Source organism: Microcaecilia unicolor, chromosome 13 (genome assembly GCF_901765095.1).
Source record: "Microcaecilia unicolor chromosome 13, aMicUni1.1, whole genome shotgun sequence".
Classification (NCBI taxonomy): domain Eukaryota; kingdom Metazoa; phylum Chordata; class Amphibia; order Gymnophiona; family Siphonopidae; genus Microcaecilia; species Microcaecilia unicolor.
The window spans coordinates 23,721,845-23,740,702 of NC_044043.1; the positions used below are offsets into that span (position 1 = coordinate 23,721,845).

The 18,858-nt window shown below is 45.6% G+C and overlaps 1 protein-coding gene across 1 annotated transcript in view; it reads right to left on the reverse strand.

Annotated features, from left to right (window-relative positions):
- GAS2L2 (growth arrest specific 2 like 2) overlaps window positions 1–18,858 on the reverse strand; it is an 86,257-nt gene that overhangs the window by 15,198 nt on the left and 52,201 nt on the right. Inside the window, exons 4-5 of the mRNA XM_030185617.1 lie at window positions 10,641–10,737; window positions 193–475 (exon numbers count right to left, since the gene is read on the reverse strand). Of these exons, the coding sequence (XP_030041477.1) occupies window positions 193–475; window positions 10,641–10,737 (380 nt within the window). The remainder of the gene's footprint in view (window positions 1–192; window positions 476–10,640; window positions 10,738–18,858) is intronic.

Below are 18,858 nucleotides of genomic sequence, written 5' to 3' on the forward strand. Positions count from 1 at the left end.
CTTACAAGCTGCACAGCCCATCAATAGGAAAGGAGAGTGGGCAATAAAGGCTTGTTATTCTTCCCAGCTCTTTGTTTCTAAGGGATGTGACCCTCGTTTGCTGTGCACGTGTGCACAGGTTACTTCACAAGCCATTCTGACAACTGATGGCAAAACAAATTGTGGATCAGGATCTGTAATCTGATTAATTACCTGGCTGGATTGGCTCTGCGGGGATCTGTTTGCCTCTGGAGGTTTCTGGACCCCTGAGTCCTGCCACTTCTTTCTGGGGAGGATGGAGTTGCCTTCAAATTAGGGCTACCTGGGGTGTAAGTCCTCCACTCCACTGGAGGCAGTGGGCTCTGGGATCTGCTCACAATCAGAGTGGCTTGCGGTTTGTTTGGGTGATCTTCACGTGGCATTAGACGAGCTTTGATCTCATGAACAGGAGCTGCTTGCTTTGGACCACTCCCTGACTTCAAAGCCTGTTTGTGAGCTGCAACAGAGATTAATAAAATGTCACCTTCCAATCAAAGCCACTCATCTCTCCTTACAAAGGTGCACAGGGAGACCTCAGCAGTGCAGCACATTCCAGGCTATACAACTGCAGTCCACAGCTTGACTTTATTACCATCAGAGCAACAGTCTTTTGTTTTAGATGCAAAATTAATCATGCTTATGTTCTTTGTGTAGCAGCCTGAGGAATTTAGCAGTAAGGAGTGTTGCCTGAATCCTCAGTGCTTCTAATAAAATGCACAAATAGAATAAAAAACCCCAGGCTGACCTCATATGTAGGCAGGAGGGCTGTCGTGCTTTGGGTGAAGGTTCTAAAGTCCACACTTTCCAGAAAAGGATAGACACAGGAAACTGCTAGAGCAATAGAAATGGGCTGGTGGCAGCAGAAACCCTCCTCTGATTATAAAACTGAGACCCATCATTGAAACAGTGTCTTAGCAGTTTGAATTTCCCGCCTCTGATCATTCCAAAGCTAGAGAGCCTGTCTTACCACCATTGTATCTGGGCTAAAAGGCTAAATAGCTGTGTCACCCTGGCCTGCAGAACACTAAGGCCCTGATGCTCAGAGAAGCAAATGCGGGCATTAGAGGCCATTAGCCCTGGACTAGAGCCTGCATTTTCTAGTGCAGAACACTTGGAGGGTTCTAACATGGGGCACCATGAACACGCCAAAGGACAGCACAAATAGCTAATCTAGTCAAGTGAGGTAATTTCCTATTCCCTCCCAATGCTCAGAAGAACAGCGCAAAAAACCAAGCTGCCTTACCACTGCCAGCTTGGAACAGGTGTTAGGGTGTCTGGGCATTGGGGCCAAGAGAAAAACTGACCACTCTCCACCACATCCTGCCGGCGCTGTGCAGTGGGTCCAGGCTTGGTGTGCAGGGAGGATGGATGGTGAGGGTTTGTGCTGTAGATCCCCAGCCTTGGGGATCCAGAAATCCAGCAGTGAAGAAGTCTGACATTTCCTCGAAATACACTGATCTGCAGTTTATAAGGAAGGAAGGGAGGGACGGAGCGGATGGGGTGGATCTTTTCCTTCTGTTTAGGATCACTTTGAGCTCCTGGTTTTCTTCACTGCTTCTTGTCTGGTGCTGGCTGAGTTATGTGAATCAGCACTAGCAAGGCTATTTACCTGCTTAGCTTGCCGGCCTCCACTTCTTAGCACAGGCTCCTTCTCCCCAGTTTGTCTTGGCATGCACTCAAGAGCTGTGTTTGACACACAGCTCTTGAGCGCATGTGCCAGGCACAATCCTCAGGCTGAATTCCCTAATGTTCAATGCTATGAGTGCGCCTATATTTACATCAGTGGCATAGCTACGTGGGGCCAGGGGGGCCTGGGCCCCCATAGATTTGGCCCTGGACCCCCTGCTGATGACCCTCTTGACCCCCCTCCCACCGCCAACTCTCCCCCGCTGTCGCCGTGGGCTACCTTTGTTGGCGGGGGACCCCAATCCCCACCAGCTGAGGAGGTCCTCTTCTTCCCGTGAAGGCTTCGTTCTGTTTCTGAGGTCATGCAGGATGTCAGACTCACAGAAACAGAACGAAGCCTTAGCTTCGTTCTATTTCTGTGAGTCTGACTTCCTGCACGTACTACGTGCAGGACGTCAGAAACAGAACAAAGCCTTCGTGGGAAGAAGAGGACCTCGGCTGGCGGGGATTGGGGTCCCCCACCAGCAAGGTAGGCGACGGTGGGGAGGGTCAGCAATGGTGGTGGGGGGTCGGCGGTGCCGGGGGGGGGTCGATAATGGCTGGGGTGGTTGGCGGCACTGGGGGGGGGGGGTAAAATGTGCCCCCTCACCTCGGGCTCTGGACCCCCCTACTGCCGAAGTCTGGCTACGCCCCTGATTTATATCTCATTAGCGCTAAGAATTAGGGAGTTGTTCTGTGCTGTTCCAGCAATATTTCTCCAGCGCTGTTCAGAACAGCACTGGAGTTTTGAGCATCTGCTGGAGTTTTACTGCCACAACAGCGCCAAGGAATTACTTCCTCATGCTCAAAGCTAATAGTATGCAAATGATATGTGCACTATTAGCTTTGAGCATGAGGAAGTAAAGCAGGAGGATGGTGCCTGGTAGAGAATGACTCACGAACTCTGTCCCCATCCACGCAAACTCTGTGCCTATCCATAGAAGTCTCACTGTTTAACCACCCTTAAGATTTACCTTTGGGTTTAAAAAGCAAAATCATGTGCATGTAAGGACTGCATAAACGAATTAAAACAAATGCCCTTAAAATGTAATAATACTGGACTGGTCTGGGAATGAAACAGTGATGGAATATTCATTCACATAGCAAGCAATAATGAGCACTAATTTTTCTAATCATTCTACAACTCCAAGCACATTTAGTACTTTTCTCACTGTACAAAACAGGGAACCACAGAAAAACTGAAATAGAGATCTCCCTCAAGAAAGCCAAGTAAACACTGGTAAAAGAGAAACAGAAATGTATTTTCTCCTGCACTCTGCAAAATACAAAAATAGAAAAGACGTACGTTTCACAAAGCAGGCACATCTCAGTCCTTAAAAAGTATTTCTTTTCTACCTTTATTTTTCAAACTGAGCTGGTCCTAATCTCTTTTCCACTTTCCACATGTCAGTCTTCTCTAAATTCTTTTCCACGTTGGCATTTCCATTTCTTCTCTCTCCTCTTGGCTTCTTCCTTCTCTACATCTGTCTGGCAGTGACCTTTCATTTCATGTCCATCCCCCCTCCCTTATTTGTGTTTATCCCTTCTCTCATCTTAGTCTCTGTTTCACTTCTCATCTACCTACTAGCTTTTACCATTGCTCCCTCTGTCTCTCACTTAATCTCCAGTCTCCTAAACCCCCTTCACCCACTTCCTTAGCCCAGATTCCCATCCTATTAGCTCTCATCTACCCTCCACTGGATCTCATCACCCTATCAGTCCCCAGCTCTATCCTTTTCTCTCTTTCATTCCCTTGCTTCCAAGGCCCTATACCCCATGCCCTACCCTTATAAGGTTGTGTCACTCTCCCTTCTTCCTTCCCTCCAAGGTCCGGTGCCACTTTCCCTCCCTCTCCCCCTCCACAAAGTCTGGTGTTGCTTTCCCACCCTGCCCCCCCCCCCACAAAGTCTGGTGGTGTTTCCCTCCCCCCTCCCACAAGGTCTTACATTGCTTTCCCTTCTTCCTTCCCTCCAAGGTCCGGTGTCACTTTCCTCCCTCTCCCCTCCACAAAGTCTGGTGTTGCTTTCCCTCCATACCACCCCGCCCCCCCCCCACAAAGTCTGGTGGTGTTTCCCTCCCCCCTCCCCACAAGGTCTTGCGTTGCTTTCCCTCCCTCCCCCTTACAAGTTCAGTGTCGCTCTCCCAATCTTCCTGCCTCCCCCCACAAAGTTGGTGACACTCTCCCTCCCTTCATTCCCAGAAGGTCCAGTGTTGCTCGCTCTCCCCCCCCCCCCCCCCCCCCCCCCGCTGCCGCCGCCAGGTCCTCCCTCTGCAAGCTCCAGTGTCAGTCCTCCACCTCTCCGCTGTGCTTCTCTGCAGCCTTTCCATCTTCCGGGCTCCCAGCAGCGATAGAAAGGTAAGCACGCTGCCTTTGCGCGCCAGGAAGCCTCCCTGTAGCGAGCGACCTGCCTACGCGGAAACAGGAAGTCGCAAAAGAGAGAAGGTGTCCGGGCCACGCAAAAGCAACGTGCTTACATTGCTAATGCTGCCGGCAGCCTGGAAGATGGAAAGGCTGCAGGGAAGTATAGCGGAGAGGTGGAGGAGTGACACTGGAGCTTGCAGAGGTGGAAAGGAGAGTGCAACACAGGACCCAGCGGCGGGGTGGGGGTGGGAGAGCGAGCAACACTGAACATTGTGGGAATGGAGGGAGGGAGGTGGGGGAGTGACACCGGAGCTTGCAGGGGGGGGGGGGGGAGAAAGTGTGATACAGGACCCAGCAACCAGGGGGAGGGAGAGCGAGCGAGCGACACCGGACTTGGAAGGAAGGGAGGGAGGATGGGGAAAAGGTAGGCGTCTGTTGTACAGTGGGTGCAGGGGTTATTACCGTTCTTGCGGGGTGGGGAAATAACCTTTTTTTGCACCGTGGTAAAACTTTAAAAATGTTTCCGATTCCTGCGTTTTTTCTGCAGATTACTGCAGTTTACTGCAATTACCTGCTCCCGTGTCATTCTCTAGTGCCTGGCGCACACGCTGAAGAGTTGTTCATCAAGCACAGCTCTTCAGTGTATGCCCAGAATGCCAGAGAGGAGGAGGGAAGGAGGAGGAAGAGATGCTGCAGCATTCACAGGAGTTCAGAGGTGCAAAGAAAAGCTACAAAAATGGTATGGGATTTGCATTGCAAATCGTATGAGGAGAGACTTGCTGACCTGAACATGTATACCTTGGAGGAAAGGAGAAACAGGGGTGACATGATACAGACGTTCAAATATATGAAAGGTATTAATCCACAAACAAACCTTTTCTGGAGACGGGAAGGTGGTAGAACTAGAAGACATGAATTGAGGTTGAAGGGGGGCAGACTCAGGAGATACGTCAGGAAGCATTTTTTCAAGAAAGGGTAGAAGATATGTGGAATGCCCTCCCACAGGGGGTGGTGGAGATGAAAACGGTAATGGAATTCAAACGTGCATGGGATAAACACAAAGGAATCCTGTTTAGAAGGAATGGATCTACGGAATCTTAGCAGAGATTGGGTGACAATGCCGGTAATTGGGAAGCAAAACCAGTGCTGGGCAGACTTCTACGGTCTATGCCCGGATCGCAACTGAATAGATATGGATAGGCTGGCGTGTTTAAGGGGCTTTGAAGTTAGCTTCAGAACTTTTAGTACAAGAACAGTGCTGGGCAGACATCTACAGTCTGTGCCCTGAGAATGGCAAGGACAACTCAAGCTCGGGTATACCATGTAAAATGAGTTTATCTTGTTGGGCAAACTGGATGGACCATTCTGCCGTCATTTACTATGTTACTAAGTTAGTTTGGCCAGCAGGTGGTGAATGTTTATGTTTAAAGCTGTTACAGAGAAATGACTGTTCCTTCTTTAGTTTAAGGCAGAGAAGGAGTTAACCTGCAGTGATGTAGCCAGCTACTTTTAAAATTTGCTGTTCTGGGCTCTGATTGAACCAGGAGCTCAAATTCCGCCAGGATGTACTGGCTTTTTCTCCAGTCTTAGCCAGGGAGAAGAGAGAGAAAGATCTCTTTGCTAAGGCCCTGTGAACAGTTATATTTGATAGCCTGTGAGCAGCTATATGTCCTGATCTCCCCAGGTACTATTTAGATAGTTTACAAATGTTTAGATAGTGTTATAATTGATCCATATTTCAGTTACCTGTTATTGTTGTGCTGATTGCAACTTTTCTGTTCATTGTTCTAATTTTTTATGACAATAAACATTTTTAGTTTATTGCCTCTGCTTGTCTGGACTGAGCAAGAATCCTGGTGGTTTGTGTGTTGGGCCTGTGGGTGCTTTCTAGAAACTGTGGGTCCACTGGGAGTGTGGCCCCAGTACCCTAGGAATCACTGGGGATAATTTGAGAGCACGAGACTTGCCCAGAGGCGGTTGTCACCCAGTTGGTAGAGCACAAGTGGCAAGTGCAGGCAGACCTGAGCTGTGCTGAGGATAGACCCTCTAAGTGCCGCGGGCTAGGCATTTCATGACACCACGTCCTCCAGCAAAGACTCCCAGAATTTGCTGAGTGAAAAATCTATTTCCTCATATTTGTTTTAAAAGTATTTCCATGTAACTTCATTGAGTGTCCCCTAGTCTTTGTACTTTCTGAAAGAAAAAAATTTGAATCACTTCTACTCGTTCTACACCACACAGGATTTTGTAGACCTCAATCATTTCTCCCCTCAGTCACCTCTTTTCCATGCTGAAGAGCCCTAACTTCTTTAGCCTTTCCTCATATGAGAGGAGTTCTATCTCCTTTATCATTTTCTAATTCTGCTATATCTTTTTTGAGATACTGTGACCAAAACTAAATGCAGTACTCAAGGTGGGATTGCAACATGGAGATATACAGAGGCATTGTAATATTCTTGGTCTTATTTACCATCCCTTTCCTAATAATTCTTAGCATCTTATTTGCTTTTTTGGCCGCTGCAGTACACTTGGCAGAACATTTCAATGTATTGTCTACAATGACACCCAGATCTTTTTCTTGGGTGCTTACTCCTAATGTGAACCCTAGCATCGGATAACCATGATTCAGATTATTCTTCCCAATATGCATCACTCTGCATTTGTCTACATTAAATTTCATCTGCCATTTGGATGCCCAGTCTTCCAATTTCCTACGGTCTTCCTGCAATTTTTCACAGTCCGCATGTGTTTTTAACAACGTTGAATAGTTTTGTGTCGTCTACAAATCTGATCACCTCACTCATCGCTCCGATTTACAGATCATTTATAACTATGTTAAATAGCACCGGTCCCAGTGGAACTCCACTATTCACCCTCCTCCATTGAGAGTTCTACAAAATCCTGCAAAAAGACTACTCATAGCCTCTATATGTCACCCTGTCTGTGGTAAGACTTCACACAGTATCAAAATGCCTCTAGATTGTAGTCGTGCCAGCCGAGGAGTGGCCTAGTGGTTAGGGTGGTGGACTTTGGTCCTGGGGAACTGAGTTTGATTCCCGGCACAGGCAGCTCCTTGTGACTCTGGGCAAGTCACTTAATCCTCCATTGCCCGCTGCATTGAGCCTGCCATGAGTGGGAAAGCGCGGGGTACAAATGTAACAAAAAACTGTGCTCAGCTCAAAATAAAACATCATCCTTAAAAGATAATACTGGATGAAGGCATAAAGGTGAATTTGAATTCATGTGAATGGAATCAGTTGGATTTACAATAAATCCAGATACTACTCCCTTATATATAACAAAAAATTATTTATTTAAGTGGAAGGGAATTATTTGACTGTACTGGTAAACAGAAAGAAATACTCTTCAGTTAGATTGTACAGGATTAGACCAGTAGAACTGCTGATTCCCTACTGGATCCAGTATACACTCTAATTTCTTTACTAACCAAACATTTAGTTTCCTGACCAAGTTACAAGTAAATATAACACTTCAAGGATTTCCAACTCAAAATAGGAATGCTTCTTAGGTGTATCTCATTTAAACAATTTTTATAAACTTATTTCCAACAGGCCTTACTTATAAAGTAAGTAACTATCCAAAATCTTTCAATTCTTAGTCTTATAGTGGTATAATTATTCTAATTGGATTTCTCCTTCTTCCTTTATTTTCAAAATTAAATCTCAGTTCACTTGTGTGGTAAAAAGGAGTTTCAGAAAAAGTGTGTGAATTGTCTCTCTGTCCCTTCCTCAATTTCCTGTATTCAGCTGGTTTACTTTTCTCTCACAGTACTTAGCTGAGGAAAAAAACTTCAAGTTGCTGTCTTCAAGAGATCTCTCCTTTAGAACTTGTCTTCCACCGATTCTTCTTCCTAAACTTAATCTAAAAATAAAAGGAGAGAATCCACCCCCCTGCTATATGTGACAGGGGCGTAGTCAAACAACAGATTTTGGGTGGGCCTAGGCAAGAATTGGGTGAGCACCAAGTGCTCTACCTCCCCCCCCCCCCCCACCAAAAAAAAAAAAAAAAAAAATCTCAGCTGGTGGGAAAACGCTTCTTTCCACCTTGGCAGCAGGCATGCACTGAAAACTGAGCATGCGCAGGTGCCGGTGTCATGGAAGTAGCGTTTTCGTTACCATCAGGGGAAAATCTTCAGCTGGCGGAGCTTGCAGCTTGGGATTCCCTCCAGTTACCACTAAACATATGCTACTGTTGAGTGGGCCTGAGACATAAATGAGTGGGCCCTGGCCCACCCAAGCCCACCTGTGGCTACGCCACTGGTATGTGAGTCTTTAGATCAGCCTGCCTGAAACTGGAACCTGGACTGAATGCTAAACTATGAAAAAATAAAATAAATTGAATTTCCTCAGTTCTAATTTCCTAAGTAGCTTTGTTATAACTTTACCCTGACTATATAAAGAGCAACACTTTTTTTTCTTCCAAGCTGCTGAGATCTTGAAGCCCACTGCTGGATCTCATCCACACACACACACATTCATAGATCCACTTCCCTCACTACTCAGTAAGTCCACTGATCTGGCTAATTCAAAATGTGAGCAAAGTCCTCTTAGTTCCCAAAGATTATTTTTCTAACTTATCTCCTTTTCACCAAAGGATATAATTCAGATCAAACATTTATCTCAGATCAAATCTTAAGGTTTCCTTGCTTACAGGCACTTAAATCTACCTAGCCTTTATATAGCTTATAGGATTTAAACACTCTTAAACTGAAATTCTCCCTTTTCTATTTTTCATAAGCTTCAAGTAATCCTGAAATATTCAGATCCTTTTCTCAGTAGAGAAACCTCAAACTTGTAAATCTCCACCAATCTCTTTTCACTCATATTTTCTCATTTACCACATAATCAGGCACTCTTTTATAACTTCAGTCAACTTAGATCAAACAACAATTCTTTCTTTTAACTCTTTTACATACGGAACTACCAAATGCATGTCCTGTCTCAGTCAAATCTCCAGTTGCTCTCCTTCTCTCTGTTAATACCGGGCAGATTTTCTAACAGGAGCTGAACATCCAATCTGAGAGCTCTATTTGAATGCAGAATAACATACAGACACTCTAATAGGAATTTTTAGTCAAAAACACTAGATAAACCCTTCATTTTTCAATCAAACTTCACATTTTGGATCAGAGCCATGCCCTAACGTTAAGGCTGTAAACATTTCTATCAATTTTTACTCACAACTATGCAAATGAGAACCTCCCAAAAACGGACTAATTTGCATATGATTTAAACAAATCTGAGCATATGGCAACCAAGTACAGACTCCCAGCACCTGAATTCTGCAATTAGATTTAATGCAAATACTTTTAAAACTTATTTTTAGCACTTTTAAAATTTCAGGTGTCAGTGCGGGTCTCCTTGGTATGAATTGCTCATGTGCAGGAATTCATCCTAGCTGGCAACCCAGGACACCTCCAGCCACCCACCCTGCTCTCCCAGCAGTAAGGTAAACAAATTAAACCAATTTCTACAACTGGTTACATCTAGCAAAACTGCCATACCATAACAGCACTTCCAGGACTCACAGAGTACCAACCCTGCAAAGTAGAGACCCTCAAATACAGAACATGAGACTACAAATTAGAAATAGAAATATGAAGACAAAACTTGAACTGGGAACCCCAAGAAGTCAAATTCAGCATGTACTGCAACATTGGATAAATACACAGAAGGGAAGTTCACTAGCTTGTATGGCAAGCCAAAACATGGCCCAGTATCCTGTTTCCAACTGTGGCCAATCCAGGACACAAGTATCTGGCAGGATCCCAAAAAGTAGCAAGATTCCATTCTACCTATCCCAAAGGATAAATAATTGCTTTCCCCAGGTCTTCCTGCACATGTAAATAGTATTCAGACACACATAATATAGACAGGATGGAGTCGGTAAAGAGGACAGCTATTGAAATGGTCAGTGGTCTTCCTCATAAAATGAATGGGGACAGACTTAAAGATCTTAATATGTATACTTTGGAAGAAAGGCGGGAGAAACAGGAGGCAAGTCCCTTTCAGTTGAAAAGAAGCTCTAGAATGAAGGGGCATAGATTGAAGGTGAAAGGAGACAGACTCAGGAGTAACCTGAGGAAATACTTCATCATTTTGTCAACATACAATGCAATACATGAGTATGATGTTGGTGTCTTTTGAAACAGAGCAGTCCTATGACTCCCTCACCTAGCTCTGTGCCAACAGATGATGGCAATGGCCAGAAAGGTGATGTCATAAAACACCAGGCCCATGTCCCATGCTTTGGGTCGTCCTTGCAGTTCAGCTCCCTTCTGTTGTTGGTACCTGCACATAGAGGCCATTCATCTAGACTTCCTCTCATAAATGTTCAGGCCCTTTCAACCATGAAAAACCCTGCTTCTTCCATCTTAGTTGTCCTATGGTTCTATGTGCTTAACCACAGTATGCAAATGCAATGCGGTGATGAAATGCTACATTGGTTACACACATTTGTCCTGTATCAGTAATATACATAGGTTAATACTATACTGGGTGAGTGTAGTATCCATACTCCTCTCCCATTCTGGAGGTGGGGAGATGGGAATGCAGAAGATGTAGCATACACTTACAGAGTGAGGTGCAGCGGCAGGGGTCGTGTTTGTCCAAGTAATGCTCCAAGGTGTCCCAGCCACCTCCCACTCTCACCATCACATGATTCCTCAGGATCTGTAATGGGAGAACCAGAGACATATCATTCTGCATCTACCACCAACTCACCTGCTCAAACTAGCCCTTTTTGCACACATCACTTTAGCAGGCAGTTTTCACAGGGCTTTTTTTGAGGGGGTACTTGGGGGTACTGAGTACCGGCACCTTTTCCATTGTCTACAAAAATTGATCTATGGTCCCTAAGTTTTAATGAAAGATCTCAGGCTCTACACACCAATTCTGCCTTGTCATAGATTCTGTGACTGGTTGCATAGGGCCTGGCTATTGTGGGGTGGGTCCCTCAGTGATTACCCCACCCCTGAAGGGTGGCCTGACATTTGAGTACTGGCACCTTTTTTGCTAGAAAAAATGCACTGCACATCACTCACATTACTTCAGTATTTCTAACTGTACTGTTCTCTCTAAGCTGAGCAAGAGTCCGTCACCTACAGTTCTGCCAGTGGAGGGTGGTGTTTCATTATCACATTTTAAATAGTGAGCTCTGCAAGACGCCAGGGAACCTACGAAGCAGAAAGAAGAGGAGACGGCAGGAGCATGCTTCGCCCATTTTCTGAGCTAAAGCCAGTAGGCGGACCTTGTCTCTCTATCAATTACATTGTTTTGGGTGTACCAAGATGGCTGCAGCTGCATTGAGGGGAATGAAAACTTCCTTGGGTAGACCAGCTTCAGCTTTGTGACATCATGCCATCTTCTGTTCTTTCTCCAGCCTCCTTGGAACCTACCTGCCCCATCCTTGTTTTCCTTTTATTTGTATTCTTGGAAATTAATAAAATATTTGGAAATAAAAACACATGGAAGCACCACTGACAGCAACGCGGTTGGAGTACTCCCACTCAGCTTAGCCTGAACAACATAAATGCATCTTGTTTACTTATGAATCTTGCACCGATTTTCAAAGTGAAAGTCAACATGTATTTTTGCATTTAAAATTACTTTAGGAAAAATAACCCATAGAGTCCTGCTACTCCTCCTGAGTGGAGGAGTAGCCTAGTGGTTAGTGCAGTGGACAGTGCTTTTTTTGTAGAAAAAAGGTGCTGGTACTCATTATGGGCGGGGTCACCACATATGACTCCGCCCATATGATAGCCACACCCACATTAGCCACACCCCTTATACCAGCCATGGCGCATATAAACAGGCATCATTGAAAATATTATACTAGTATAGGAGAAAAAAATAACTAGTGATTTTTTTTTCATTATAAATAATGTAAACAAGATTTAAAGGAAATTTTTAATGACATCAACCAAAGCCTACATATCATGCACACATGGGCGGATGCATTTCAACTGAAACTCAATGCAGAAAAAACCCAATGCCTAATACTAACCTCGCAACATAACAGGAACAAATTCACCACCATTAACACACCAAAATTGAATCTTCCAATTTCAGACACCCTAAAAATCCTTGGAGTTACCATTGATTGACACCTAACACTTGACAGTCATGCGAAAAACACCACCAAGAAGATGTTCCACTCAGTGTGGAAATTAAAACGAGTAAGACCTTTCTTCCCAAGAATCGTCTTCCGCAACCTGGTACAATCAATGGTACTCAGTCATCTAGATTACTGCAATGCACTCTACGCAGGCTGCAAAGAGCAAATAATCAAAAAACTACAGACAGCTCAGAATATTGCAGCCAGACTCATATTCGGTAAATCAAAATATGAAAGTGCTAGACCCCTTCGAGAACATAGTAACATAGTAGATGACAGCAGAAAAAGACCTGCATGGTCCATCCAGTCTGCCCAACAAGACAAACTCATATGTGCTACTTTTTGTGTATACCTTACCTTGATTTGTACCTGTCCTTTTCAGGGCACCGACCGTCTGCCCAACACTATCCCCGCCTCCCACCACCGGTTCTGGCACAGACCGTATAAGTCTGCCCAGCACTATCCCCGCCTCCCAACCACCAGTCCTGCCTCCCACCACCGGCTCTGGCACAGACCGTATAAGTCTGCCCAGCACCATCCCCGCCTCCCGCCACCGGCTCTGCCACCCAATCTCGGCTAAGATCCTTAGCATCCATTCCTTCTGAACAGGATTCCTTTATGTTTATCCCACGCATGTTTGAATTCCGTTACCGTTTTCATTTCCACCACCTCCCGCGGGAGGGCATTCCAAGCATCCACTACTCTCTCCGTGAAAAAATACTTCCTGACATTTTTCTTGAGTCTGCCCCCCTTCAATCTCATTTCATGTCCTCTCGTTCTACTGCCTTCCCATCTCCGGAAAAGGTTCGTTTGCAGATTAATACCTTTCAAATATTTGAACGTCTGTATCATATCACCCCTGTTTCTCCTTTCCTCCAGAGCATACATGTTCAGGTCAGCAAGTCTCTCCTCATACGTCTTGTATCGCAAATCCCATACCATTCTCGTAGCTTTTCTTTGCACCGCTTCAATTCTTTTTACATCCTTAACAAGATACGGCCTCCAAAACTGAACACAATACTCCAGGTGGGGCCTCACCAACGACTTATACAGGGGCATCAACACCCCCTTTCTTTTGCTGTTCACACCTCTCTCTATACAGCCTAACAACCTTCTAGCTACAGCCACCGCCTTGTCACACTGTTTCGTCACCTTCATATCCTCAGATACTATCACCCCAAGATCCCTCTCCCCGTCCGTACCTATCAGACTCTCGCCGCCTAACACATACGTCTCCCGTGGATTTTTACTCCCTAAGTGCATCACTTTGCATTTCCTCGCATTGAATTTTAATTGCCAAACCTTAGACCATTCTTCTAGCTTCCGTAGGTCCTTTTTCATGTTTTCCACTCCCTCCCGGGTGTCCACTCTGTTACAGATCTTAGTATCATCCGCAAATGGCTTTATCAAAGGGAAATCGTGCCAAACGAATCTCATTGAGTTCTTTGATTGGGTGACAGGAGAATTGAATCAGGGATGAGCTATGGACGTAATCTACTTAGATTTCAGCAAAGCTTTTGACACGGTTCCCCACAGGAGGCTCTTAAATAAACTGGAGGGGCTGAAGATAGGACCTGAAGTGGTGAACTGGATTAGGAACTGGTTGACGGACAGACGCCAGAGGGTGGTGGTGAATGGAATTCGCTCGGAGGAAGGAAAGGTGAGTAGTGGAGTGCCTCAGGGATCGGTGCTGGGGAGGAATTCTGTTCAATATATTTGTGAGTGACATTGCCGAAGGGTTAGAAGGTAAAGTTTGCCTATTTGCGGATGATACTAAGATCTGTAACAGAGTGGACACCACGGAGGGAGTAGAAAACATGAAAAAAGATCTGAGGAAGCTAGAAGAATGGTCTAAGGTTTGGCAATTAAAATTCAATGCGAAGAAATGCAAAGTGATGCACTTAGGGAATAGAAATCCACGGGAGACGTATGTGTTAGGCGGGGAGAGTCTGATAGGTACGGGCGGAGAAAGGGATCTTGGGGTGATAGTATCTGAGGATTTGAAGGTGACGAAACAGTGTGACAAGGTGGTGGCCGTAGCTAGAAGGTTGTTAGGCTGTATAGAGAGAGGTGTGACCAGCAGAAGAAAGGGGGTGTTGATGCCCCTGTATAAGTCATTGGTGAGGCCCCACCTGGAGTATTGTGTTCAGTTTTGGAGGCCGTATCTGGTTAAGGATGTAAAAAGAATTGAAGCGGTGCAAAGAAAAGCTACGAGAATGGTATGGGATTTGCGTTACAAGACGTATGAGGAGAGACTTGCTGAACTAAACATGTATACTCTGGAGGAAAGGAGAAACAGGGGTGATATGATACAGACGTTCAAATATTTGAAAGGTATTAATCCACAAACGAACCTTTTCCGGAGATGGGAAGGTGGTAGAACGAGAGGACATGAAATGAGATTGAAGGGGGGCAGACTCAAGAAAAATGTCAGGAAGTATTTTTTCACGGAGAGAGTAGTGGATGCTTGGAATGCCCTCCCGCGGGAGGTGGTGGAAATGAAAACGGTAACGGAATTCAAACATGCGTGGGATAAGCATAAAGGAATCCTGTGCCGAAGGAATGGATCCTCAGCAGCTTAGTCAGGATCGGGAGGCGGGGCTGGTGGTTGGGAGGCGGGGATAGTGCTGGACAGACTTGTACGGTCTGTGCCAGGGCCGGTGGTGGGCAACGGGACTGGTGGTTGGGAGGCGGGGATAGTGCTGGACAGACTTGTACGGTTTGTGCTGGAGCCGGGGTTGGGAGGCGGGGCTGGTGGTTGGGAGGTGGGGATGGTGCTGGGCAGACTTGTGCAGTCTGTGCCGGAGCCGGTGGTTGGGAGGAGGGGCCGGTGGTTGGGAGGCGGGGATAGTGCTGGGCAGACTTATACGGTCTGTGCCCTGAAGAGCACAGGTACAAATCAAAGTAGGGTATACACAAAAAGCAGCAAATATGAGTTATCTTGTTGGGCAGACTGGATGGACCGTGCAGGTCTTTTTCTGCCGTCATCTACAATGTTACTATGTAAATAGGCAAACTTTACCTTCTAACCCTTCAGCAATGTCACTCACAAATATATTGAACAGAATCGGCCCCAGCACCGATCCTTGAGGCACTCCACTACTCACCTTTCCCTCCTCCGAGCGAATTCCATTCACCACCACCCTCTGGCGTCTGTCCGTCAACCAGTTCCTAATCCAGTTCACCACTTCGGGTCCTATCTTCAGCCCATCCAGTTTATTTAAGAGCCTCCTGTGGGGAACCGTGTCAAAAGCTTTGCTGAAATCTAAGTAGATTACATCCATAGCTCGTCCCTGATTCAATTCTCCTGTCACCCAATCAAAGAACTCAATGAGATTCGTTTGGCACGATTTCCCTTTGGTAAAACCATGTTGTCTCGGATCTTGCAACTTATTGGCTTCCAAGAAATTCACTATCCTTTCCTTCAGCATCGCTTCCATTACTTTTCCAATAACCGAAGTGAGGCTTACCGGCCTGTAGTTTCCAGCTTCTTCCCTATCACCACTTTTGTGAAGAGGGACCACACATCCGCCATTCTCCAATCCCTCGGAACCTCTCCCGTCTGCAAGGATATATTAAACAAATCTTTAAGAGGACCCGCCAGAACCTCTCTGAGCTCCCTCAATATCCTAGGGTGGATCCCATCCGGTCCCATGGCTTTCTGCACCTTTAGCTTTTCAAGTTGTTCATTGGCTCCCACTTAAAGAACGCATCACCTTCAAAACATGTACCCTAGGTCACAAAATCATCCACGGAGACGCCCCAGCCTACATGTCAGACCTGATAGACCTACCACCCAGGAATGCCAAAAAATCATCCCGAACATTCCTCAATCTTCACCTCCCCAACTGCAAAGGTCTAAAATACAAGTCAACGCATGCGTCAACCTTTTCCTACCTGAGCGCAAAATTCTGGAACGTGCTGCCATGCAACCTAAAAACGCTCTATGAACTAACTAACTTCCGCAAACTACCGAAGACCCATCTCTTCAACAAGGCATACCCCAAAGACCAACAAATATGAACTCCAACACAACTATCCAGAAATGCCTTACAATACTAGCTTGTTAATCTACTAGTTTGTCTCTTCATTATCATGTTCGCGTGTTAAACTACTATTATGTTTTATCATTATCATGTTACCCAAGATCCTTTTATAATACTAATTGTATATCTTCTTATATGCTTCCACTATTCACGATGTATTGTAAGCCACATTGAGCCTGCAAAGAGGTGGGAAAATGCGGGATACAAATGCAATAAATAAATAAATAAATTTCTGTAAGCTGTTACAGCTCCAGTATACCCAGTGCAAAATAAGACAGCAGATGTAAATTCTCAAATTGGACATATTCCAAACACTAAAATGAAAATAAAATGATTTTTCTACCTTTGTTGTCTGGTGACTTTGTTTTTCTATCCATATTGGTCCCAGTCTCTGATTCTGCTGCTCTCTATCTGTTCTCTTAACTCCGTTTCCAGGGCTTCCTTTCATTTCTTTACTTTCCTCCTTTCTTCTTCATTTCTTGCCCTACATCCATAAATAAAAGCTGGGTCCTCCTCCGTGTAACTAACTAGAGGAGGTATAATGCGGATCCAGCTTTTGCCTATTTTCTCCATCCATGTGCAGTTTTTCTCCTCTCTTCCCTTTCCCTTATCTTCATCCATGTGCATCTTCTTTTTTCTTTCCTTCCCTCCATCCATGTCCAGCACTTCTCTCTCCTTCCTTCCATCCATGTCCAGCATTTCTCCTCTCTCCCCGCCAACCCCTCCATCCATCCATGTCCAGCAATTCTCCTTTCTCACCTTCCCTCCCCTCTCATCCATGTCCAACAGTTCTTTTCTCTCCCCTGCCCTCCCCTTCTATCCATGCCCAGCGAATCTCTCTTCGCTGCCTTGCCTTCCCTTCCCATCCATGCCCAGCAATTCTCCTCTCTCCTCTGCCCTCCCATCCCATCCAATCCATGTCCAGAATGATTCTCCTCTCTCCCCTTCCCTTCCCTCCCCTTCCATCCATGTCCAGGGTAAACGTCTACAAAACAGATGAAGATGTGATTCTGTGTGCCCCAATGAAAGGAGAGTTTAATTCTACTGCCATTTAATTTTAATATATTCCATCATCTTTATAAACACCAGGCTTCCCAACCAGATTACAACCAGTTAAGATGAACCCATCAGGAAACAGAATATTCTCACTGACATCTGGCCATCTGAATTGTTTAGAAGCACAGTAAAGAAAAATAAGCACAAACTACAGAATTTATAATTGCTGTTTCTACTAGCTACAATAATTGGTGAAGTTGTTTTAGTGATATTCAATTATGTTTTTTCTCCTCCACCTCATAAGGCACTGGCTATCCAACAAAAACGTTAGACTTGTTACAGATGGACCGACAATAAAGAACGACAACATGAATGCAGCAGCTCACAGGTTTGCTTGCTGTGTTTTCAGTGAACAGTGACGGCTGAGCAGGGGAGTGGAAACAGGGATTAAATGTTTTCCTTACTTACAGTGGACTATTTCTGTTGATGGCTCTCTCATTCTCCCTGTCTCTTCAGCTCGAAACCTTGGGGTCATCTTTGACTCTTCGCTCTCCTTCTCTGCTCATATCCAGCAGATTGCCAAGACCTGTCATTTCTTTCTTTACAACATCCGTAAAATCCGCCCCTTTCTTTCCGAGCACTCTACCAAAACCCTCATCCACACCCTTGTCACCTCTCGTTTAGACTACTGCAATCTGCTTCTTGCTGGCCTCCCACTTAGTCACCTCTCCCCTCTCCAGTCGGTTCAAAACTCTGCTGCCCGTCTCGTCTTCCGCCAGGGTCGCTTTACTCATACTACCCCTCTCCTCAAGACCCTTCACTGGCTCCCTATCCGTTTTCGCATCCTGTTCAAACTTCTTCTACTAACCTATAAATGTGCTCACTCTGCTGCTCCCCAGTATCTCTCCACACTCGTCCTTCCCTACACCCCTTCCCGTGCACTCCGCTCCATGGATAAATCCTTCTTATCTGTTCCCTTCTCCACTACTGCCAACTCCAGACTTCGCGCCTTCTGTCTCGCTGCACCCTACGCCTGGAATAAACTTCCTGAGCCCCTACGTCTTGCCCCATCCTTGGCCACCTTTAAATCTAGACTGAAAGCCCACCTCTTTAACATTGCTTTTGACTCGTAACCACTTGTAACCACTCGCCTCCACCTACCCTCCTCTCTTCCTTCCCGTTCACATTAATTGATTTGATTTGCTTACTTTATTTATTTATTTTTTTTGTCTATTAGATTGTAAGCTCTTTGAGCAGGGACTGTCTTTCTTCTATGTTTGTGCAGCGCTGCGTACGCCTTGTAGCGCTATAGAAATGCTAAATAGTAGTAGTAGTAGTAGATAGGCTCACTTCCACTCCACTCTCTATTTACCAAAATTGCAGCGGCGAACTGGCGGGCGGCGGCGGCAGTAAAGGCAACAAGCAGGCAGGCTCGCCTCTGTCCTTTGCTTCCCTGCCCTCTCAACATCCCGCCTTCCTCTGATGTCATTTCCTTACACATGGATCTGCCTATGCACTATTCTATAACATTGTATGCCTAATTTATCTCATACACAACTCAAAAATGGGAATGGCCAGGAGAAGGGCGTGGGCGGTCAGGGGCATTCCCAAAATTTAGGCTTAGTGTTATAGAAT